This window comes from Phyllosticta citribraziliensis, assembly GCF_038025025.1.
Source record: "Phyllosticta citribraziliensis strain CPC 17464 chromosome Unknown J3D65scaffold_16, whole genome shotgun sequence".
Lineage (NCBI taxonomy): Eukaryota > Fungi > Ascomycota > Dothideomycetes > Botryosphaeriales > Phyllostictaceae > Phyllosticta > Phyllosticta citribraziliensis.
In genome coordinates this window covers 167,535-189,530 of record NW_027117353.1, presented here as the reverse complement: position 1 = coordinate 189,530, position 21,996 = coordinate 167,535, and the positions used below count along the sequence as shown (strand labels likewise).

Genomic DNA, 21,996 nt, shown 5'->3' with positions numbered 1-21,996 from the left:
CCGCGACGGCGCGGGCTCCTTGCGTGTCTGTTGGTACGCGTCTTCGCCGCGACTGTGCGAGGATATGGACGTATTGCTCAACGTCGTAGCGATGGGGTGGACGGCGTCCTTTGTTGGATGCGGCAGAATGGCCACGTTGTACTTTTTGTGGGCTCTGGGTTTGCCCGTCGCTGTGCGGGCTGTGATTTTGGTACTGGCTTTGGCGGTGGTTGTGGTTGGGCTGCTGACAAAGAAGTATGGTGATCTTGAAAGAGAGCGAGCAGAGCAGGAACAGGAACAAGAAGAGGAGGAGGAGGAGGAGGAGGATGAACAACGTGACAACGATGGAAGTGCAGACCAGAGAGATCCTCAGGCGAACGAGTCCATCGATCCGCGTCTCGATCCTCGTACCATTTCGGCCGATATGCGCAGGAGAGCCGAAGAACTCGTAAGTCCAGCCCTCTCCCTTTCCTCCCAGTGCATCCATCTCTTTCTTCCCTATCTACTCCACTCCGCAAGACCTCCCACATGATAATAACAACGACCACCACATAGGCCCAGCTCGGCGACGACATCGCCACAACCCACGCCCCTGAAGAGCACAGCGCGGCCATCAGCAACGCTATCCAGCACGACCGCGCGGTCGAGGTGGCTCAAGTGTTCGCACGCCCCCTGGACACGCCGACTCCCACGCTCGAGCAAGTCATCACTGACTACTTCCGCTTCCTGACGCCACCGCTTTCGGCCACGGAGCGCCCTTTCGTGCGCCGCAAAGCTGCAAAGCTCTACGTGAAAGAACTTGCTGCGCCAAACGCAGCAGAGCGGCGCTCGTGGCAGCGCCACATGCAGTACCTTCTACGAAACGTGCGCTTCAGCGTGCTGCTCGAGCGGGCCGGCGTCGCCGTCTTGGCGGAGAATAGAGAGTTGCTTTATGCAGCGATAGTAAACGGCGTTGTAGCTGCAGAGCTTGACATGGTGACCGGTGGCGTCAATGTCGTTGTCACTCATGAGGACCGGGCCTACGCCGCCAAACACCTCCCCGCGCTCGTCCAGGCTCTCGTCCTCAACGATCACGCGGGCGGGTATGCCAAGCTGCGGACGCGTTTCCAGGAGTTGCAGACCGAGGAGTTGCAGATGCGCCAGGAGGTGGCCAGCCTCGTTGATGGGGCGCAGATGTTGGCGTGGAAGAAGCACGAAAGCGCGTTTTTCGCCGGGTTGCTGCTGAAGTTGGATGTTGGGGCGAGGAGGGAAAGAAAAGAAAGAAAAGAGATGAGTGATGTGGCACAGGCGCAGGCGGGTGGTAGCGGTGGGAGGGGAAGGGGAAGGAGAGGAGAGGAGTTGAGACTGGTTTGAGGCTTGTCGCCTTCTTTTTGGGATAGACTTGTGTTCTTGACGCGGAGCAGTGCAGGGTAACAAAGACTTGACGCAATGATTACAGCCGCGATAAGACTTAGAGGGCGGACGCCCCTACTGAGTGTGAGCGAAGCCAAATGACATCTTTGATTGACTAGAAACTCCGAAAAGGTTGAAATCTCAAAAATGAAGCAAAAGCAAGAAATCAGACTAAGCCACTAGATAACGCCCTTCACCAAAAGTGCAGGCCCAGTGATGAGCAAAACCGAAATGATCAAATGAAAGTGACGAGCCAACTCGGCAGCAAATGCTGTAGAGCCCGGATTGTAAACCAAATTGGGGGTTCGTTCGTTCCCAAACATTGACTGAAAAAAGAGGGAGTGTGCGTAAGAAGTGACAGCCTGATTGCGCATCATGCTCGTCCCCTCTGTAGATGAGAAGGTAAGTTGCCGCGCCATAAGTTACTGCGTCGTAAGCTGTCGTTGAGTGCAGTTGCTGCGTGACCGGAAGAGGCTCCCATGGCCCGATGGTTGTGTTGGTGCTAAGATTGTCGAGTTGCGCGAGCCGCGCGTGATCTGGATGCGAAATCGCGGACAGGCATGTACGACAAAGGCATGTTTGCGGCGCCGGATTCTTCTGATCGCGATGTGTCAAGTGAACTTGGACGATACGTCGGTAGGCTGGCAAGGGGACATTTTGGGCCGAGTAGCAAATCAGATCTCGACAAAGCAGACCCACCAAACCTCTCGCGCCATCGCCACGCGGCCATTGTCGATAGGGAAGCAATTGATGGCAGTCTCAATTCCCGGCCGCAGCGTGGCGCGCCACTCGAAGCCCTCACCGTCGTCGAAACACTTGATGACGCTCTCGGCCGTGCAGCGGCGGAGGTGGCTGGCCAGTCGGTCGAGGACCTCTGTCTCCTGGAGCAATTCACTGGAGACGAAGCTGACGCTGAGGTTTGCGATTTCGATGGCCCAGATGGACTTCTTGCGCCGGAAGACCTGGGCGAGGGAGCGTTTGCGGTGCTCGAGTGGGCGTGGGGTAAGGATGAAGAACTTCTTTGCTCGTGATCGCATGAGCGATGCGCTCTGAATGAAGCGGGCAATGTCTGCTGGCACGTCGAGAGACTCTGGTGCTATTTGGGCTTCCTTTCCGCTCCTGCTGGCGGGACTTTGGACGTCTTGTGCCGTCAGATCATCTTCAATGAATGCGTTCCAGTCGAATGGCTCGTCTGGAGACCTGGTTTCTCCTAGACACTCGACCGCGACGTCCAGTTGATTGTATCCTTGGGCTGACTTGAACTGCATTTCCAGACTGCCCGTCAACCTTGCCGTTGCCAATTCATTGATCGCCTCCGTAACGTCGTAGATCAAGCATAGTTTCCAATGCCTGTTTGTGGTTCTCACATCCATCACGGTCGTTGTCATGACCAGCTGAAAGCGCGGTCGGTCCTCCACGCAAGTCGGCCCAATGATGCGCATGCTGCAGCATTCGCCAGCCGGCAGATTCAGGTAGCTGCAATGTCCAATCTGCAAACCTGCTGGTCCCACCTCAAAGCCGGCGGAGCTCATGAAAATAGGATCACCCAAGACATGCGAATCCGTCAGTGCCAGAGAGATGTCTTGCACGTGAGGCATGGGAAGTGTTGCGTCTTGTTCAGTCGCAGCGAGGTTGTCGAGTGAAGCGTTCCAGTGCTGCTGGCGCAGGCCGTCTTCCATGAAGTTGCATTGTGCGATATCTGTGCTGATCCGGTCGACCTCGGCCTCGATCCGTTGAGTGATGATCTTGTCCGACCCACTGATTGGGCATTCAGCTATCGAAGTGTTTGACGACAATGGGCCGTAGTATGCCGAGTCCAGGCTTGTTCTTGATGTGGAAGAGATGGTCGAGGAATCGTCGGTTGAGTTGTGATCGCCGCGTCCTAGACTTGGACTGCGTGGATGCTTGCATGGCTCGCGGACAAGACCTGACGGCGACTTGCTCGTGATGCAAGATCTGGCGAGAGAGTAGATCTTGGTCGAAGTTGGGAGCTTCAAGCAGTCTTGACGCTCGCGAATCGGGATCGGTTGTGATTTGTAAAGCAGCATGGCGACGGGCTTTGAGGTTTGCGATGGTGGACCGACGATGTTGTGGATGGTAAGTCTTCGAAGAGCTGAGCTTGCAAATCCTGTAGTCTAGGTTGCGCGGTGGTGGGCGGTGGCGGAAGGAAAGAACCATCACACTTGCAGTTCGCTGACTGGCATGTGAAGTTCACATCGGATTCTGCTCCCAGCTCGCCAGATGGTCCGAGAAACAGGCGGATTTTGATCGAAATCCACCAAAAGCAGTCACTTTGCTCAAGTCTCAGACTGCTTTTGCGAAACATGGGCGGAGTGCCTGTGATGATTCCTGAGGACTTCCACTCTATCATCTATGCCCTACTTCTTTGATAAATGATACAATGGAATCTCTACCAGCGATTCTGTCAGGGACCTCGTTGTGAAGTGCATGCACAATGTCTTTGCGCCGGACATCCAACTCGAGGTCTTGACACAGGCTGTGCAAGTGCTCTCCCTGGCTTGCCGGCACTACCTCATCGTCACCAGCTGTGATGATTTGAATCGGTACATCTGTCGTTTCTTTGCTCGCGGCAAACTCCCTTAGAGCCTGATCCGAGTCCCAGAAATTGCGCAAGAAGGGCCAGAGGTAGCGATATGGCAACCATTTTTGAGGATACAGTGCAAGTAGCATGTCTTTGATTCCGATGAAGGGAGTCTCCAGAAGGATGCCAGCTATTTCGGGGCGATTTGTTGAGTCATGGGCTGGCTGCTTTGATTTGAAGTGCCAGGCTGCAAGATTTGTTGCTACACCTGCCCCAAGGCTCTGGCCCCAGAGGACAATTTTCAGGTCGCAATTTTCGCGGCCATACGTTTCGTGTACCCATTGCAGCGTCGCCTTCGCATCACGTTCGATACCTTTTTGAGAAGCTCGCCCCCTCGATTTCCAAAAGCCACGATAGGAAGGGGCGACAAGAGTGAAACGCATATTGGGTTCAGAGGTCTGCCTAAGCGCTTTCAAGATCTTGCTGAGCATTTGCAGTCGCAGAGGCACGGATCCTCCATTTCTATGCAAAGTCAGCGCGCTGAGGAGATGGGTAATTTTGCTCGGTGGTCTGAATCATGCCCACCCTTGGAAGTAAATGATGACTGTGCGTTTTTGGCGGTGTTCCTCAGGGGCCTCCTGAATATTGCCATAGTGAATCTCGCCAGCACAAAGAGCGATTTTGGTCCCATCAAGCGACCTGATCGAGGTTTCCTGCCATTCGACCGGTCTGCAGAGCTTGGCGTAGTCTTCCATGGTTTCGGAGCGGGCAAAAGGAGGCATGTACGGCATGTAGATGATTTTGTTTTGGAAGACGATGGTCATGATAATTTTGTAGCTCCATAGCCCAAGAAAACACATGAGGAAGACGGTAGGAGGGATAAAGACAGGATGTAAGGACTCAGTGAGGAAAGTTCGGCGACAATGATGAGGGCGAGGACGATGTGGGCGACGGAGATTTTGGGGCGTCGAGGCTCTTGGTCTTTGTGGAAGGTACGACAGCCCCGAATGCACAGAGCGTCTGGATATTTGGCGGCCATTGAGCCTCTGAGATTGCCAGTGCAACTGTGTTTTGCAGCCTCTCTTGCCGAAATTGGCTGGTGGGCAAGGTAGCAGGCGGAGGAGTGACATGCTAACCTCGTCTTGCAGCCGATGCGCTCGTCAGCTCCAAATAGGCGCAAGAGGGAGAATGTGTTGTCAAGTATTCATCCCGTCGACGTTGAAGAGTTTGGGCAATGACGAAAGATGATAGAAGTATGGGGGAGCGGATGGCATGCCAAAGTGGGTGAGGTTCGAAAGAGATCCTGTGGCGTCAAGGCGGGCAGTGATTGGGCAGAAGGTTACTTAGTAAGTCGACGGGTACCTTCCCGCGCAGATCCTTCCGAAAGGTGACATCGGGCCGGCATCGCATCGAGACCCCTTGGTTCGTGCGCAACACCAAGCCAGTGATTCGGGCAGAGTGACCGCCTGCAGTCTGAGATAACAACACCAAGGCAATAAAAACCCTTCACCACTCGCCACCACCCTCATTCACCCAACCGTCGCCACGATTTCGCACTACCCATACCTCTCTACTCAGTCATCACTCAATTAGTCGACAATGCTGCGCTGGTGAGTCGACGTGGAAAAAAGCTCCAAAGCTCGGCGAGCTGACAGTTGACGTCTGTGACAGGTACCAATCCATGCTGGCCAAGCGCCCGCTCCTCACTCAGAGCGTCACCACCGCGGTATGCACCACCTTTGTTTCTCAATGAGCCATCCGTCGTCGAGCCCTGCCTCCGCGCCGTCCTCCCTCTCGACCTCGACGTCGTCGCCCGCGTTCCTCGACACACACATTACGTCATAATCATGGAAATCACCACTGACCTTCGACGGCGCATTCCAGGTGTTGTTTGGAACCGGTGATGTCCTGGCCCAGCAAGCCGTAGAGAGACGCGGCTTCAAGAACCACGAGCTGGCCCGCACTGCGCGCATGGCCGCATATGGTGGAGGTGAGCTTCACCCACTCTCTGTCAAGATTAGGAACCTGGTAAACAAGCTGACACATGCGCAGCCATCTTCGGTCCTGCAGCCACGACCTGGTTCAAGCTCCTCTCGCGCGTCCAGCTGTCTAGCACGACTGCAACCACCGTAGCCCGCGTTGCTGCTGACCAGCTCCTCTTTGCCCCCACCAGCATGTTTGTCTTCCTCTCGAGCATGTCCATTCTCGAAGGCACCGACCCCCGCAAGAAGCTCGAGGCGGCGTACAAGCCTGCATTGATCAAGAACTGGATGGTCTGGCCGTTTGTGCAGATGGGCAACTTCACGTTGGTCCCTCTTGAGCACCGCGTGTTGGTGGTCAACATTGTCTCGCTGGGTATGTTATCCATGGCCAAAGCATTGCGCTGCGCCTCCAGGACAGGAATCCCGCTGACTTTCATCCTCAGGTTGGAACTGCTACCTCTCTTTCCTGAACAGTCAGGGTGCCACCGCCGCCGATGGAGTCGAGGCCGGTTCCCTGGCGGCAGAGAAGCACGATTGAATACCCCGTCTCTCTTGATACCCGCGATTAGCCTGCCAGAAAACCTGCTGGCGACTCCAGACCCCTCGGCAAAGGCGATGATAGTCGTCATACCTCTTCCCCCAGTGTTGCACGGCTCGTCGAATGCTCCTTGCAGCCTGGTTTCTTGGTGTCTGGAGATCATCGAATATTGGAGGAGAGGCGACATCATCCAAACTGGACGTCTATAACGAAAAAAAAAGAAAAAAAAAGAAAAAAAGCTCACAAGGAAGAAGACCTTGATGTGGAAAAGTACAGGACCTAAAAAAAGATGCATCACGACCAAAAAAAGCCTGAAACACTTACTCCTTGCCGGGCACGCAGCAAGCGAGCCGGAAAGACGCCCCTGCTTGCCGGTTTTGTCCTTGCTGCACCCACTCTGCAGTAGGGCGCGTTTCGGATAAACAATGACTCGACGAACCCATGGCTCCGGGTCAACACCTCGCTACGAATCAAACGGCACCCGCCGTTCTGGACCTATTCCCGTTGGCCATCGGACGCTGTACCGGGCGCCGGGTTCGCGGATCAACGGTTTTCTTTTCCCTTTTGTCGTCATGGCATCTATCTTTGGCTTTGGGATGGTCGGCGCTGCATGAGGTCCAGGGATAGATGATGCAATGGTATCTAATGATTTTTCGGCTTCTTTTCCTATTCTCCTATTTCCTTTTCCCTTTTCTGCAATTCTCTTCACTGGTCAATGTGCTGCGTTGCTGCGGGCCATAGTCGTCAGGAGCTGCCTTGCCTTGGGTTTTCCTTGGATATCGTGGTTTTGACATGTTGCTGCGGCACACCCATCGCATTTGGCTTGATCGGCGACCACGGTCGGCTCCAGCGTACGCTTTCGGCATGCCGGTACGCAAGTGCGAATGCGCATTCGGACAGTTCCCCTCGACTCGCTTCATGCTCTCTCGACTTGGCCTCGGACTCGCCGACGGGGAGGCAGATCAAACAGGGGCTTGTGCATAGCTTCATGCTCACCCTTCCCCGTCTCTCTTCCCCTTCTCATGGCTGTTCCCACCCCCTCCATCCCCTCGCCTACACTGTGCACTGGGCTGCGCAGCCGCGCGGCTACGTGTGGCCTGGTATCCGCAGTCGCGCTTTTCCTTCTGCTAGATTTTTGCGAAGAGTTGCATCACTTAGAACCGCATATACATCATAGACAGACAGACAGACAGAACGAAGACTTTCTTGCTGGTACCTCATACTAGCGTAGACGCTGCCGGACACTTCTCCCTGCATGTATATGCTCTGCTGAACGAATGCATGCAAAGGGATTAAAGGAAGCGCTGCTGCTGCTGCTGCAGTAGCAGCGTGCATAGGCGTCACGGCCCTCGCTCGCTTTTCAGCGCATCGACACAACCTCTACTCATGTATCTCAAAGCCTCGACAGACGACGCTTGACGCCTGCAGCAGGACTAAAAACAGGGAAAAAGACAAACAAAGAACCCCAAAACGAAACGCGTAAAGACCCCTCCTCATCTACCTCCCACCGGCTGCTTTGCCTGGTATGTCTCGTCTCGTTTCACGCATACTTTCTATAGACTTGTGTGTATGTATGTATGTATGTATGTATGTATGTATGGATGGACACGTGGGCGGGCGCGTCAGGCTGCTGTTGCTGCCGGTCGGCTGAACACACCACAGCACACGTGCGCTGCGCCGCGCTGATGTGCCAACTGCCAAGGTAGGTGAGGTGGGATACGAGATGGGTAGCGAGTGGGTTGGATGGATGGATGGAAGGATGATAGCGAGTGGAAGGATGAATTGGTGGATGGCACGGGAGGGGAAGAGAAGGGAGTGCAGGTAGATAAGCAGATATCAGCTGCTCTCGGGGTCGAGTATCGAACTCCTAGCAGTCTGGTGGTTTAGGAGCTACAATAAGGCCAACAAACACCGATCTATCTGCCTGGATGGCACGAAGGTAGGTACAGCAAGTACAGTGCGCGTGAGCAGTCACAAACATGGAGAGACTAGAAGGTACTTGGCACCAGCAGCCCACACTGTAGTAGGTAAGCAGGCACCCTGCCCAGCAGCCTTCGCACCGCCGCACCAAGTCATCACTCATCACTCGTCCATCAGCCTGTCGGCCTCCCCTCGCCCCGAGACCCCGAAGCCCCGTCCGTCCGTCTCCACCACACGCGGCCGCAGATCCATTCCGTGCCAAGACCGCCGCGCCGCTGCCGCGCCGCGAGTCGTCATTCGCCTTCCGCTGGGCGCAATGTGCGCGGTACGAGGGGCGGACGGGGGAGGTATGAGGGTGTGGCTTGGTGGGTGGTTAGAGGGATGAGGGGACGACGGCGATGACGAGAAGTAGGAGGAGGAGGAGGAGGAGGAGGATTGGGAGGGGTGAGGCAGGGGGTGAGGAAGGGAGGCAGACGGGCCGGCAGGGGAAGGCGACAGACAGACAGAGAGAGAGAGAGAGAGTGCATGTGTATGGAAGAGAAGAAGGAGGCGAGGGAGGGCGATTATGATTGAACGAAAATTGTTCTGCTGGTTGACGATGCGAAAATGAGAACAGGCTGGCTGGCAGTCAAGAGAGAAGCGTCCTCAGACCTCAGACCTCACCCATTCACTCGCTCGCTTGCTCGCTTTCACTCGCTTTGGCCGCCGGGGCGCTGTACGGAACCGCGACTAACCAGACCAGAAAAGGCCGACAACGAGACCAACCACAACAGCCGTTCGTTCATCATTGAGCGTCGGCAGTGGCCCTGGGATCTCTTCAAGCCACGCAGGAAAGAAGTGCGCTCTGCGATGCCAGTTCGCTGCCGCCTGCCCAGCCCAGCCCTGCCTGGACCGCCGTTGGACGAACGTTTTGCGTCGGACCCACTGCTGGAAGGGGGGCCCGCTCGCGGGCCGGCTGCCCTGGCTGGTCTGTGAGTTGCTGGAACGTGGCGATCCTGTTATCCCGCCGCCTTGTCATCAATTGCCCGCTCGTCGCTCGTTCGGTGACTATGCGAGAGGCTTTCTTGAGACCTCGGATTGTGCTCTCGCAGGCTCGGTACCGGCTGCCGTCGCTCGTTTGGCGTACAGACACTCGGGTGCATGGTGCGCAATGCAGACACGGACAAGATGCGAGATAGATCGCGATGCGCGCGCGCGGATTGACGACCAGGAAAATGTGATTTGAACGCAATTTACAAGTGAACCAGAGCACTGGAACAGATGGGAGATGAGCGCAAACAAAGATCTCCAAAAGAACAGAGGCGTAGTGGATGCATTTGTCAAAAAGGTGGGGAGAGGCTTGCTGGTGGGTATGGGAACTGGAAGCTACTTGAAAAATTCGCCAGATGCAACAGGGCCTGCGGGCAGGCAAAAGAAAAAGGGAAGAAAACACCCCGAGAGCCGACAGCCCAGGGAGCAAAACTAGCAGTGAAGTAAAGAGCAAAAAGAAGTATGAGGGGCAAGAAAAGCGCGTGGCTGTACGAAGGTAATACACACTGCAAGTGAACGACCTGGACCTTGCTCAAGGCCAAGGCAGTCGAGTCACCCATGGCCAATACATGGCGACATCAGAGCTCCTTCCGAGTTCAAGCAAAAAAGAAGCACCACGTGGTGTCCTCCCACAGAAAATGAAAGCCCGGTTCCTCCAGCAGACCCTCCATCCCGCCCTTCGTATCCCGCACATGGGATTGTGATTAACTGCCGTCATGGCCTCTGAATTTCGAGTCCAGCAAGGGCCGGGATTGGCCTGGTTCGAGTCGCCTCTTTTTCGCCGTTTTACTCCAGAACGCCCAGTCCTCAAATCCACCGCCTTCCGGAAGACAAGAAAAGAAAAGCCACATCGTCGCGTCGGCGTTGAAGTCGTCCGTTGACCGCGTCTGGGCGCGAGACGCATCAATCGATCGTCATTCTGTTCGGCACAGGTCCAGCTATCGCTGGCATTTCGGTCGTGTACTTTTGTTCGTCAAGATCCGGGACCTTTCTCCGCGCAAGGTGTGGCTTGAGGCCCTTGTTGAAATTGTGCGTGCACTGGCAGGCAACGATAATTGTGACAAGCAGCAGGGCAATCGTGATGACGGCAAAGGTGGTGAGCGAACGACGCGCCGGGAGGTAGTCGTTGACACGGCTCTTGTCGGAGCCGTACATGCGGACGAGCTTGAACAGAAAGTAGGCGAGAGCTGCGAAATAAATCACCTGCCAAAAATGTGTCAGCGTTGGGAGTGAGTCACGTTTCCTAGGGCGACGCACGATGATGGCAATCATTCCAATAATGTTTTCCTTCCTTGTCCAATAAGCAGCCAGCACCAGCAGCAGGATGGTAATGGGGACGGCCGCAATCGTGAGGTAGAATTCGGCGTCGGTCGTGTTTCCGACAACGACGAGGAACTGCACAGTAAATCCGAGGAAGAAGAAAAAGTCGAACTTGAGCATGGCGATGTAAATCTAGAATCCAACGTCAGCCCAAATTTTGCAACCGCATGAGACGAGGATAGCCTTGCCTGATAGGTCAGATATCTGCGCTTCAGCCGCAGGTCAGCGGAGATGTGCTTGTAAATCGTCCATGCGAACTCGTCGTAGAGCTTCCAAGCAACAAACGACATGAGGATGGTGCCAAATGCCATGAGGCAAGGCTCGACGATGAGGAACGGCTTGATCTCTCCCCAGAATTCAATCGAAATCAGGCCATTTTCCTGCAAGACCATGACGGCATCGTTGATTTGGTCGATTTGGATGGACGCGTAGACCAAGATGCCGAGGTTGTAGATGCAAAGACCAATGACTTGGATGGTGTTTTTCAGGCGTAGCGCGTCGTAAACAAGCACCATTTGATAGATGTATCCGAACATGAAGACGGACAGGTAGGTGGGGATGGTTCGAGATTGGGGCAGAATGTTGGCATTTTTCTTTAGCGACAGCTGAAATCGGGCGAAGATGTACCTGGACGAGGTCAGCGACGAAGAGGGCATTTGCGCAATCGCACGACGTACGCTTCGAGGGCCAAAGCAACGATGGCTTGCAAGAGCGAGGTGAGCAGAAACGCCCAGGTCCAGGTGGTATTTGGCCTATACATCCTGCTCGAGCCCCGTGGGAAGCCAGGGCCGGACGACAGGCCTTCACGATCTCTGTAACCTCCAGGGAGGGACTGTATGGTGGGGGGCTGGTAGAGGCGGTCGATGCTTTGTCCTCCGAGGAGGGAAGAGCGAGAGCCGTGGTTGTAAATTTTGGCGACGATGCCGCCTCGGGCGGCACGGAGGGGAGAGTAAGGGAGGGCGGCGGGTAGGGATCGAGACAGGCAGCGCTGCTCGACGGCGGGTCAGGCAGGCTCAGGTGCGGTGCAGCGTCAACTTGGCGTTGATGTGCAGAGCCGACGTAGGTAGGTAGCGCGACACAGGGAGAAGGTGACGGCAGGCGGGATGATGGATGGCGGAACACTCGGGCCAGGGTGCAGGTCAGGTAGACAGGGCCGGGGGCGTGGCGCAGAAGCTCAACGATTGTTTCGAAAAGCAAGGGATCGCGGCGAGAGGGAGCGAGAGGGTGAGGGCTAGGAGTACCAGCACACTAGCGCAGCGGACGGGCGACAGGGAATCTAAGGGCGCAGCGAGTTGTGGTCGGATGGTAACGATCGTGTCGAGTGTGCGGGCGTGTTGGAGGAGGAGGAGGAGGAGGAGGAGGAGGAGGAGGAAGAAGGAGGAAGTTGTATTGGAAGGGAATACAGCAGGAAATGGGTCTTGGGGGAGAAGGCGGAGGAGGAATCAAAGGCGCAGGGTGGTGGTAGCAGCCCAGGAGCCAAGCAGTGGGCGCCGTACGTGTGGGAGGAGGGTACAGTAGGCTTAAACAAGGGTCGCCGAGAGACGTGCAACCACAGAATGCGAGCCTTGCGACGACGGCAATCACCAACATTAAACTACCTACCTCGTTATCGCGTCTGCACGACATCGAGCCCATCCCAATCCCATGCGACGTCGCTATACCACGGCGCTGCAAAATACAGCCCAGCCCAGCCCAGCCTCACATGCGCCTCGGCCAATAGAGCAGTCGCCCAGTCGCCCAGTCTACCTACACAGTCCAACTCCCAAACGCGACAAAATCGTCATACGGCCGACCAGCTCCATGTCATGCCCTCGCGCCCCTTTACTGACGTGCCGCCCGTCGTCTCCATCTCGCTGTCGCTCTCGCCGTCGCCGTCGCGTTCGCGGTCGCGGTCCCGGTCGTCCTCGCGCACAGCCACAACGCTGTGTGGGGGCTTGCTGCTCTCCAGCCGGTACGTGTCGTGCGACTGGTCCGACCTCAGCGCCGGCAGAAGAGGCCGCAAACACGCGCTGCACCCTATAATCATGCCCATGCCCGTCTCCGAGTACGCCCACGTTACAATGTCTGCCAGCCGGTCTGTCCTCCCACGTCAGCCTCGTTTCTTCCATCGCTGCCGCTACTTACAAAGCCGATCCGGTCCATCGTACATGTAGTTCCTGTTGTACTTGAGCCGCACCATGGCCGACGCGCTGGCAAAGATGCCCATTCCGAGCAACACGATGACCGACACCTTGGTCTTGCGGTTCATCCTCACGTTCCAGAGGAGCGGGATAGGCCTACCCGTCTTATCAGCCCCAGCCCTGACAGTTGCGCTGCTCACTTACAGTATTGCGCAGAACAAGTCGCTCGCAATGTTGATCGCTGCTTGGACATAGCTCACAATGGTCAAGTGAAGCTGTGAGCCGCATTTTGTGTGTACGAGGCTTGGTGTCCAATGCGCCCTACAGCCCTGTCAGCCCTTTTTTCTCCTTTTCCTTGCTAATCACAACTCACTTCATAGGATGGCATCTGGCAAGAACGAAAACAATGGTCCCCAACAAGGACACCACGACAATCGCCAAGCAAGTTCGAATCGCAAAAATATACTTTCGTCTCGATATCGCAATGCGACTGAGCTGCAGAGCGATGCTGATTTTGATAAACATGACGGCGATGAGGAACAAGACCTGGCTCCAGAAGAACCACTGCCGCATGTCAGTCCACGCGATAGCCACAGTGCTGGGCAATGCCGTACCTTGAGTGCCTCGGGAACTTCATGCGGGTTCAGATGCTCGTCCAGAACCCCAATGCCGAATCTCGCGGCCAACATGACGCCCACCGTCTGTACCGCAAATGGTCCCTGCATGGTTAGCGGTCGCTCCTCCATCTGGAAATGTTGCAGACAAACCACTGCCGCGACCATTGCCCAATCGTCGGATCCCCATGATGCTCTTGTCGTCCTAACCAACACTCGAAGACCGAAGAGAATAAGGGCGGGAATTCCTTGGACGAGGGCGATAATGACTAGCTGGTGTGCATTATCCCGGACAATCATCCCGCCGGAGTGCTCGTCGAGAAGGCGCAAAACCAGACAATGAAAGCATATGGCGCATTGAGCAAGAGCAGCGTGAGAAGATGATGATGCTTCGACGGCTGTGGTGAGGAGGTCGTCACCAATGCCGTGTTTACACGCTGGATCTGGGCAAGGAGATTGGCGTGACGTAGTGCGAGTGCCAGGAAATATCTTCGAAACACCATGCAGCAAACATCGTGGACCACCACCCGCGCATGGTCATGAGCGCGCGGCAGCCGTACCAAGACTTCTACCAGTTGGCACCTAACATTTGCAAGACAACCCACGGACGTCCAGCTCCATCACACGTCGACATTGCAGATACCAAGCCCATCAAGACAAGAATGTCCAACAGGAAGAAGCAAAACCATCGGCGCCGTCAGCCTTGTCTCGACACATCTCAGACCTTGATGCTGGCACGACGGGAATCAGACAGGCCATTTACCCGGCAGTCGGGATTTGGCGTCGCTTTCGCCGACGAGAGCAGGCATGTTCTTCTCGAACCCCGTTGATCATCATACTGTTGTCGGCAGACGGGACATTTGTCAATCACGCAGAGAGCGCTCCGTCTCACCAGCAAACTGTCTTCGAAGACACAGCTCCCCGCTTTGACCCTCTCCTGGCAGACCAAGACACCAAGTGACGAACTCATCAAACGACGCGGGACATCTTCTCGAACAGCTCCAACGAGTTCCAAAGCTGAAAACTAGTTCAATTTGTTCCTTGCCGACACTGTTCCAACGAGGGTCTATCGATCTTCGACAGCGACTTTGCACATGCCGAAGAAGACACCCCACGCCCACCACCACATCAAACTTGCGATAGAGTATATGTGCCGGCGACCCCCCACTCGCATCATCCGACAGAAGAATATTCTCCCACCAACACCAATCACGATAGCTCTCCCTATCGAGAAGCGTCTCACCATCGCCAAGCACGCACTCATTTTCCACCAGCCGCCAATCACAGCGCCCAAGAGTCCTCAGCGAGGCCCAGCATTCGCTGTTCGATCGTGTCTTTTTCAGCCGGTCCTTCCGGCGGCTGGGCAGGGGCTTCTGCGCAGGGAACCTGCCGTTTGGCTCGGGGTCATGCAAACTGGGGTTGGCCCTGTGCCGAAACATGAGACCCGCGTCGATCTGATCGGCGACGCGGCGGACGCTCTGGTGCTGGTGGCCCTGCGTGGCGCCTGGACTGGCTCGCTGGCTGCGCTGCTTGCGAGTGGGCTGCTGGGCCCGCGTTCTGGACTCTGGTGGAGTGCGAGTGCTTGCTGCTACTTGGCTTTTTGCTGGAGACCCTGGTGGCGTGTCTTTGGTCGCGACGAGTGAGCGGCAGATTCTCGACAGCCGCTGCTTGTGCCATGACGTTGCAGCTCACTGACGTCCGTGGCAAGTAGTCGTGAATCTAACTCCACGAAAGTTTTTGTCGGTCGAGAGGTATCGACTGACACTGTTGCAAAAACATGGAACGCGGAGATTTGCTAAGAAAGACGCTAAACATCTATTGCATTTCAAGGCCCAAGTGCTGAAAAGGTTCTCGAGCTTGACAACATCAGGCTGCTCCGCACGAAACACGCCAATCTGCTCTGTTCCAGCAGGCCGTCGCCCTGCCTTGCCTCCACAACCCTCTACACTCGAAGACGAAACCCGCGTCCAACCAATCTATCTTCATCATGCTGTTTCAGTGAGCATGTCAGGCAGAAGATGTCTTCTGTCGCTCGCCATTGGATCCAATGGGAGAGCCTGTTTTCACGCTGCCGAGTTCGATGAAGAGTGTGTGTCTGAGGCCCGAGTTGCGATGCTGGCATGAGAGCGTTGCAGAAACGTCAAACCCATCATTTCCGACATCAGCCAGTCAACACCCAGAGCCGCTGGAAAGCCTCTCTTCCCCCTCCCCACCCTCACTGACCCCCTCCCCCACCGCCATTCCCATCGACAGCAAACGCCCTCAACTCCTCCAACCGCACACTCTCCAACGCCCTCTCACTCGTCGCCTCCAACACAACCCTGGGCACAACCCTGTCCCCCAGTCTCTCCCTCTCCCTAAACGCCTCCAGCCACCTACCCGCGCACAAGCACCACTTACACCCGGCCCGCATGCCAGGGATGACGCGCAGATCATTGCCGCGCGACGCGGTGAAGTCCAGAAACTCGTCCGTCACGACGGCCGCTACGCTGTGGTTCCCGTAGTCGCCTGGCGGCGCGGCGCAGTAGCCGTTGCGCAGGTAGCCGGTGCGGGGGTTGAGGGAGTGGAGGGCGAGGGGCGTTTTGAGGACTGCGTGGTTTGGGTTGTTAGTGGCTGTGGTGGGATTGAACTGTGGGGAGGGTTTGAGGGGGCGACGTACCATTCAGGCTCTGCGACGCTGACGACGCCATTTTCCCGCTCGCCATCAGGTGCGGCTGCTCGTCGTCGTTGGCGTTGGTGTTGGGCAGCACTTGCTGCGCGGCGTAGTCGTGCCCGTGGGCGTGCACGCTGCTGCTGCTGCTGCTTGCGAGAAGGGCGAAGAAGGCGAGAGTGGCGCGTAGTAGCAATGCGGCACTAAATATGCGCATGCTCTGCTCATACAACAAACCGGGATAGCGCAATGAAGACACTGGTGTTGATAGCGAAGGTGAGTAGGCGATGCAATGCTGTTGGCACACAGCTAGGAGAACATGTACAGAGCTAGAGATGCCCGCACCGTCTATGACGTGTGCGGCAGCGCCCTCGCGATCGGTCCCGACAGACTGGGTTCACGCCGTTGGGCTAGCTGAGCTACCTAACGTCGCAGAAGACTCGCACATGCGTTTGTAGCGCCAGTGTCAAGCTGCAAGCTGCAAGCCTCAAGTTTAAAGCACGACCCTATGGTCGCAGACTTTTGTTGTCGACAGCGTCGACTTGCCTCCTGTTTGCCTCCTTTCGATCTATTGTACATCCACTTAGTTGCGGAAGTGCGCGTCAACATGCCTGGCGACATGGTAGCGTGTTGATAGGTTGCAGAGTAGGGCGGTCGAGCATTGGAAAACGCGGACCTACATACCTGGTTTATCTGGGCAGGGGCATGTCAACGGAGTACTAGGCTTTGGGGGCGGTCTATTGATCGGAGCATGCGCATGCATACATACACGCAGATGGTAAAGTTTTAGCGGCAATCGATATATTGGAGTCCCCATTTCCCTAGTTCGAAATCCCACGCTTTGTTGAGTGCACCCGCTGGTCGTTTGGACGGTCCTTTCCGACGAATGACACAGATGCCAGCGGTGATGCCCATGAACGGTCATGTTCGCGCGGGCTAGACACCAATTATACTGTCGAGTACTGCGAGCTTGAATGCATGCATGCGCCTGGTTTGTACTTCTCGTGTCTGCTATAGTGGGAGAAGCACATTAAGTAGCGATGATGATCGACAAGGCTAGATGTTTGTCAGACTACATGGTCACTGTAGGCAATCCACCAAAGCACTGCGTCTGCAGACAAGACAACGGCCGAGAGACGAAAGCCAAGAAGAAGCAGGGCGGAAAGCTGGTTCGCGGCTGATCCCAGTGCTTCCCACCGGCTTCATAGTGAAGTAGTCACTAGAAGAGCACATTCTGACGCAATGCCCCTAAAACTAGGGCGAAGATGAACCCAGCATGACCAGAAGCGTGCGACGACAGACGTACGATGGCCCGGCGAAGAGAAATGCACGACTGCAAAGGCGCCTGCCTGTCTGTCTGTCTACCTTCCATACGTCCCCCGTGAAGTACAGAGGGTGCAGATGTGTCGACGCCCTGGAGAATGGCATCAACGCTACCGCCCACGAAAGACGCGAAAGAGAAGAGCCGCTGCCACTGAAAGGGGAAAAGAGATGGACGGACGTGTGAAAAGCAGAGAGAGGACAGTGATGAGAAAATGAAAGCAACGCAGCCGACGTAAATGAGGACGGAGACAGGGACGCCGCCAGCCAGCCAGCCAGCGCTTAAAACGCCATTTGGAAAGATCGCTGAAAAGGAACAAGGGAAAAGGAGAAGCCCTCGGCTTTTCGCGTCGCAGAGGACCAAGGGAGGGCACTTAAGTATTCCACCAAGCCATTCGTCCATCTTCTCATCCATCCGCCCATCCAATCTTGTGATTCCAAGAATACCGCCGTGCCAAATGACCTCTTCACATCTCCGTCCAATGCACGTCGCCCACTTCTTCCACCTCCACGAGCGCATCTCTCTCCCTCTCCCTCTCCTTCTCCCTTTTCTTCGCCATTTTCCTCTCCGCTGCTCCATCCATCCCGGTATACCGCACGCCGGACGGCACAGCAGCGGCGGCGGCGGCGCCCTTCTTCGGGCCGCCCAGCGCCGCTTTGATCCGCTTGCCCATGCGAGAAAAAGACGACGAAGAAGATAATGATGACGATGACGGTGGCAGTACCGGTGCAGCTGCGACACCCTTATCCGTTTTCGGCTCATCGGCTCTGGCGCCGCTGCCGCCGCCACCGCCGACGCATGTGCTGGCGTCCGGCCCATCTGACCCCCTGGCCTCGGGTCTCCCCCTGTCCACCCCCTTGCTGCCCTCCCGCGAGTGCGACCGCTCCTGCTGCCTCTTGACTTTCCCCGCCGCGCCCACCAAGGGCGGTTCCACCGACGCCGACGACGACGACGACACTGACGACTCGGCGTGCTTGAGGCTGCGCGTGCTGGCATGGCGGCGCACCGGGCTCGGCACGTCCTCGACGCTGCGACTACGCATCTGCAGCTGCTGGTGTTGCTGCGGGCCTGCCGCCTCCGACACCGAGCCGCCGCAATGCCGACAGTGGGCACAGCACTGGGTGGCGCTGTCGTCGGAGGCGGCCGTCTGTGGCGGCAGCGCAGGCGATAGGACCATGGGCGTGCTGGCCTCGCTGGGGAAGGCCGACGGCGAGAACGGCGTCATTGGCGGCGAGGGCGGGGCGTCACCCGTGCGCGAGTAGCGGAAGAAGGAGGCGGCGCGCTGCGAGGCATCTGCCGCCACCGTCGATGCGTTGATCTGCGTAGATGCCGACGAGGATGAGGCGATGGACGGGTTGTGTTGGTGTTTGGGCCCGGCGTGGGGGTTAAAGGTGGGCGTGGTGGTTGCTGATGATGAGGCTGAGCTGTGCGGGTTGCTGAGGGCCTCGTAGCGGTTGGATCGCGAGGAGAAGCTGCTTGAAGGCGATGTTGGCGCGCGCGGCAGCCCGTGGTGTGAGAGGGGCAGACGCAGTTGGGGGTGCTGGTTGTGGCGGTGGTGTGGTTGCTGATTTGGCGTCCCGCCACGATTCGACGACGCAGTCATGTTGGCTCTCTAGTCTGATAGGATCGATTGGACAGGAAGAGACGAGCAGTGGTTGAATTGTAGAGTATTGGCAAAAACGGCTCCTCGTGGTGTTTCAAAAGGACGACGACGAAGAAGAAGGAAAGGCTGGGGTGAAGACAAGCACTTCGACAAGGCTGTCCGAGCAGGCAGACAGGCTACACAAATGCTGCAGGCAGGAATATGTAGCGCAGCCTAGCCAGCGCAGACATTGGGGTACAAAAAGAAAAGCAGCGTACAGGACCAGCGGGCCGAGTTTTACTTTGGCCGGAGGCAGACCGGTCCTGGGAAACACGAAAAGCATCGGCATGAACTCGACTCGTGCTGAGGCACAGCCCTGCCTGCCATTGCGCGCGCCATTGGGGTATGGGCCGACACGGTCGAGGTTGAGATGGGGTGGTGTTGCGGTTGGGCGAGTTGGATGCGCCTACGCGCCGGCCGAACGTCAGCAAACCCTGCAACCACTTAGCACTCCGGCCAATCATGTGCGCTACGAACCACCAAAGCGCTTAACCTTTTACTCCACAGTCAACGATGTCTATTCTGCGTGCTTTTCGTGTCATGGCGCTGGCTCGGACGCGGAATCTTTCTAGCGAGCCGGATCAATCCAGGGCGAGCAGGTCTTTATCCCACAGAAAGCGCTTTGGCCAAACCATCGACGCGTGCAGTCCCACGATCGCCCAATTTGTGGGCGAGTGGAGAACTCCCCGTCCGTGCCACTCGACGGCGATCTGTAGATCGTCTCTATCATGGCGTCACCGGGCCCTGGGCGAGCAGATGCCGAGCGCATCTTGTGCGTCTGGCCAAAAGCTTACACCGGAGCCAAGCCTGCCACCAGGGCTTGTTCTGCCCACTGTGCGCGCCTCCGCAAGCGCCCTGTGGGCCCCTTAGCACGCCGAGCTATTTGTGGCTTGCCGTCAGGTGGTTCAACATGATGGTCAACGGGTTTCGCATTGTGCGGGCTGCCATGCGGCGTGGTCAGTTGCGTTTCAGACCTCTCTTGCAGATGCAGGGCCTTGAATAGCCATCTGGGAAAAGTGGGTGTCCCGTTGGGTGGGCCGTGGGCACATTGCGCTGGAGGCATGGAAACTGAAAGTCAAGACGCTGCATATGTAATTTTCTTCTTGATGCTGTCTCTCTTGCATTGCATTAAGTCTTGCGCCAAGGAGCATTCAAGGCTGCCCAGTATGTTGCGTCTAATCTACAGCCACTGACAGTGGCCGGATATGCTGATTCAATGGTGTGCTCGGTGTAGTGTAGTTTCGCAGTTTTCAACGTCATGGTGGCGCTTATCCCCGTGTGAGAATGTGGGCTCGGATTGATGTTGAAGAATGAGATGCCCGGCGTCGGCAATTGTAAAAGTCGGCCAATCATTGGCAGCAAGTGTTTGATGAGGGATCGTGGGATATTCGGAGCGAAGGAGTGAACTTTTCCTCGTGCAGGAGCGACTGCCGCGGGTCCTTTTTTGCAAAATAGTGGGCGTTGTTCTGGTGCAATTGTAACTGGACCTGGTTGTGTTTCGCCTTGTCCATCGCATGATCTGATGCTCTGGCCACGGGATTGGACACGCATGTGCCTCGGGTGTATCGCCTCAGCTTTTGTGTGAAACCTAGACAATCCCAACGTGTTCAAGGAGGAGCTTGTTGCATGATCTTTTTGATCGCACCCGCAGCAATTGATGCAGCGAGGTATGTCGTAAAGATCAAGAGGAAACTCCACAATTGAAGAGTTAATTGATCCTGAGTCAATTGTTTGAAGAACCGCCCCTGGAGAGCAAGCCCTATCATTGCGACAACGACTGCAGCAATCAAGTTTTGGATTTTCGTTCCAAAGTAGGCCTGGAAGAAGACTTCTGGGGAACGCAAAGAGAACATGAAGATCCAGAGAGCTCCAAGGACAACTTCTTCAACTACGAGAGATATGAAGACTGCACCAAGAACCATTGCAGTTCCCGACACGACCGGGACACGCCGCTTGGCCGGCTTCGACGACTTTGACGAGGCTGTTGCGGTTGCTGTTGTAGCTTTGTCCTTGGATAGAGGCGGAAACAATGTGCCAGGAATTTCTGAAGGATCAGTTTCCACGTCGCCTTGCGTTTGCACATCCTGCTCGTATACTCCTGGAGAGAATGGTGAACCAACGTCATACACGTTGGCGGGTGGCGCCAAGCGAGGATCAAAATAGCCCTCCCGCGTAGATGCAGTGGAGGATCTATTCCAAGAAAGAGTGTAATCGAGTACAGGAGTTCGAAAATCGTCTCGAAATAAAGATGATGACAGTGGACTTCGATATTGCTCATTCTGGTGGCCACGTCCCCTGTTGACTTCAGTCGTAGCCAAGGAGACGTAGGATGCCCGGGGGGTGTTGTGCATGTCCTGATTGAAAGCGGGGCCTTTTTGTGGCGGAGGTCTCGAAGTCATGTTGGATGGAACAGTGGGACGAATTGGTACCAGGAAAAGGTGCGAGAGACCGGTCGCTGAGTGTTTGTCTCATGGAAGCGCGGCGATGAGTTGTTGAAAAATTGTTTAGGAACCTGGAGAGGCAAAAGAGGGAGCAATTTTGGCGGAGAACCATTGTCTTTACGCCACTGACTACCGAGTGAGTTTGTATGGGCCCAGTAATGATTTTCCCGACCAAGGCTCCAACAGATTGGTGAAACGGCGGAGGTGGACTTGCACTGTGGTTTTTCCACTTTTGTCTGACAAGCCTCCTTCATGCGCAGCGGAACTGGCATAGACACCGCGCGGAATGGGGCGACTTCAGGCAATGCTGTGGCGCAGTGGAGACTCTTCTCGCAGGCTCCCGTATGGAGCGCAAGGAAGCGTAACCTTGACCCGACTTGGACAAGAAAGCTAGCAGCCCTGCGCACGACTTGGAGAAGCTGACGATGACGTTCAGCTTCAAGTTGAATCCACAACGGTGCCGGAATTTCGTATTCGAGAAGGAAAATTGAATTGATGAGGCGACA

General features: G+C 56.1%; 9 protein-coding genes across 9 annotated transcripts; 2 read left to right on the top strand and 7 right to left on the bottom strand.

The window, feature by feature from the left end:
* The first annotated feature begins 94 nt into the window (after positions 1-94).
* J3D65DRAFT_642170 (uncharacterized protein) lies at positions 95-798 on the top strand. Its single transcript, XM_066801959.1, has one exon. It carries the CDS (start codon positions 128-130, stop codon positions 509-511), a length of 384 nt encoding a protein of 127 aa, XP_066649947.1. The 5' UTR covers positions 95-127; the 3' UTR covers positions 512-798.
* Positions 799-2,045: 1,247 nt separating this feature from the next.
* On the bottom strand, positions 2,046-3,419 carry J3D65DRAFT_672449 (uncharacterized protein; the record flags this gene model as incomplete). Its single annotated transcript, XM_066803497.1, has 1 exon — positions 2,046-3,419. The coding sequence occupies one exon, from the start codon at positions 3,417-3,419 to the stop codon at positions 2,046-2,048; it is 1,374 nt and encodes a 457-aa protein (XP_066649946.1).
* Positions 3,420-3,738: 319 nt separating this feature from the next.
* Positions 3,739-4,737, bottom strand: J3D65DRAFT_672448 (Alpha/Beta hydrolase protein; the record flags this gene model as incomplete). The annotated part of the gene is made up of 2 exons (XM_066803496.1): positions 3,739-4,435; positions 4,499-4,737. 2 exons carry the CDS (start codon positions 4,735-4,737, stop codon positions 3,739-3,741), a joined length of 936 nt encoding a protein of 311 aa, XP_066649945.1.
* Positions 4,738-5,311: 574 nt separating this feature from the next.
* Positions 5,312-6,563, top strand: J3D65DRAFT_168462 (uncharacterized protein). The gene is made up of 5 exons (XM_066794230.1): positions 5,312-5,523; positions 5,585-5,639; positions 5,798-5,903; positions 5,966-6,268; positions 6,339-6,563. Exons 1-5 carry the CDS (start codon positions 5,513-5,515, stop codon positions 6,431-6,433), a joined length of 570 nt encoding a protein of 189 aa, XP_066649944.1. The 5' UTR covers positions 5,312-5,512; the 3' UTR covers positions 6,434-6,563.
* Positions 6,564-10,166: 3,603 nt separating this feature from the next.
* J3D65DRAFT_168489 (uncharacterized protein) lies at positions 10,167-11,637 on the bottom strand. The gene is made up of 4 exons (XM_066794231.1): positions 11,380-11,637; positions 10,891-11,329; positions 10,640-10,834; positions 10,167-10,585 (listed from the first exon to the last, which is right to left on the bottom strand). Exons 1-4 carry the CDS (start codon positions 11,460-11,462, stop codon positions 10,286-10,288), a joined length of 1,017 nt encoding a protein of 338 aa, XP_066649943.1. The 5' UTR covers positions 11,463-11,637; the 3' UTR covers positions 10,167-10,285.
* Positions 11,638-12,482: 845 nt separating this feature from the next.
* J3D65DRAFT_562229 (uncharacterized protein) lies at positions 12,483-13,736 on the bottom strand (the record flags this gene model as incomplete). The annotated part of the gene is made up of 6 exons (XM_066797553.1): positions 12,483-12,778; positions 12,827-12,978; positions 13,027-13,143; positions 13,196-13,386; positions 13,437-13,541; positions 13,590-13,736. The coding sequence occupies 6 exons, from the start codon at positions 13,734-13,736 to the stop codon at positions 12,483-12,485; spliced, it is 1,008 nt and encodes a 335-aa protein (XP_066649942.1).
* A 1,915-nt stretch (positions 13,737-15,651) lies between these two features.
* On the bottom strand, positions 15,652-16,303 carry J3D65DRAFT_648627 (uncharacterized protein; the record flags this gene model as incomplete). Its single annotated transcript, XM_066802402.1, has 2 exons — positions 15,652-16,025; positions 16,096-16,303. The coding sequence occupies 2 exons, from the start codon at positions 16,301-16,303 to the stop codon at positions 15,652-15,654; spliced, it is 582 nt and encodes a 193-aa protein (XP_066649941.1).
* An 855-nt stretch (positions 16,304-17,158) lies between these two features.
* On the bottom strand, positions 17,159-19,286 carry J3D65DRAFT_168187 (uncharacterized protein). The gene is made up of 2 exons (XM_066794228.1): positions 17,982-19,286; positions 17,159-17,812 (listed from the first exon to the last, which is right to left on the bottom strand). Exons 1-2 carry the CDS (start codon positions 19,008-19,010, stop codon positions 17,306-17,308), a joined length of 1,536 nt encoding a protein of 511 aa, XP_066649940.1. The 5' UTR covers positions 19,011-19,286; the 3' UTR covers positions 17,159-17,305.
* A 1,370-nt stretch (positions 19,287-20,656) lies between these two features.
* J3D65DRAFT_672444 (uncharacterized protein) lies at positions 20,657-21,448 on the bottom strand (the record flags this gene model as incomplete). Its single annotated transcript, XM_066803495.1, has 1 exon — positions 20,657-21,448. One exon carries the CDS (start codon positions 21,446-21,448, stop codon positions 20,657-20,659), a length of 792 nt encoding a protein of 263 aa, XP_066649939.1.
* Between the last annotated feature and the right edge of the window lie 548 nt (positions 21,449-21,996).

Excerpts from the sequence above, each read along its gene's own strand:
- J3D65DRAFT_642170 (XM_066801959.1), top strand. The coding sequence starts at position 128 with ATGGCCACGTTGTACTTTTTGTGGGCTCTGGGTTTGCCCGTCGCTGTG.
- J3D65DRAFT_168462 (XM_066794230.1), top strand. Across the intron at positions 5,640-5,797 it reads CTCAGAGCGTCACCACCGCG|GTGTTGTTTGGAACCGGTGA; the intron begins GTATGCACCACC and ends GGCGCATTCCAG. Across the intron at positions 6,269-6,338 it reads GGTCAACATTGTCTCGCTGG|GTTGGAACTGCTACCTCTCT; the intron begins GTATGTTATCCA and ends TTTCATCCTCAG.
- J3D65DRAFT_168489 (XM_066794231.1), bottom strand. The coding sequence starts at position 11,462 with ATGTATAGGCCAAATACCACCTGGACCTGGGCGTTTCTGCTCACCTCG. Across the intron at positions 11,330-11,379 it reads GTTGCTTTGGCCCTCGAAGC|GTACATCTTCGCCCGATTTC; the intron begins GTACGTCGTGCG and ends GACCTCGTCCAG. Across the intron at positions 10,835-10,890 it reads GCAGATATCTGACCTATCAG|ATTTACATCGCCATGCTCAA; the intron begins GCAAGGCTATCC and ends GTTGGATTCTAG.
- J3D65DRAFT_168187 (XM_066794228.1), bottom strand. The coding sequence starts at position 19,010 with ATGACTGCGTCGTCGAATCGTGGCGGGACGCCAAATCAGCAACCACAC. Across the intron at positions 17,813-17,981 it reads GGTATACCGGGATGGATGGA|AAGATGGACGAATGGCTTGG; the intron begins GCAGCGGAGAGG and ends CGGATGGATGAG.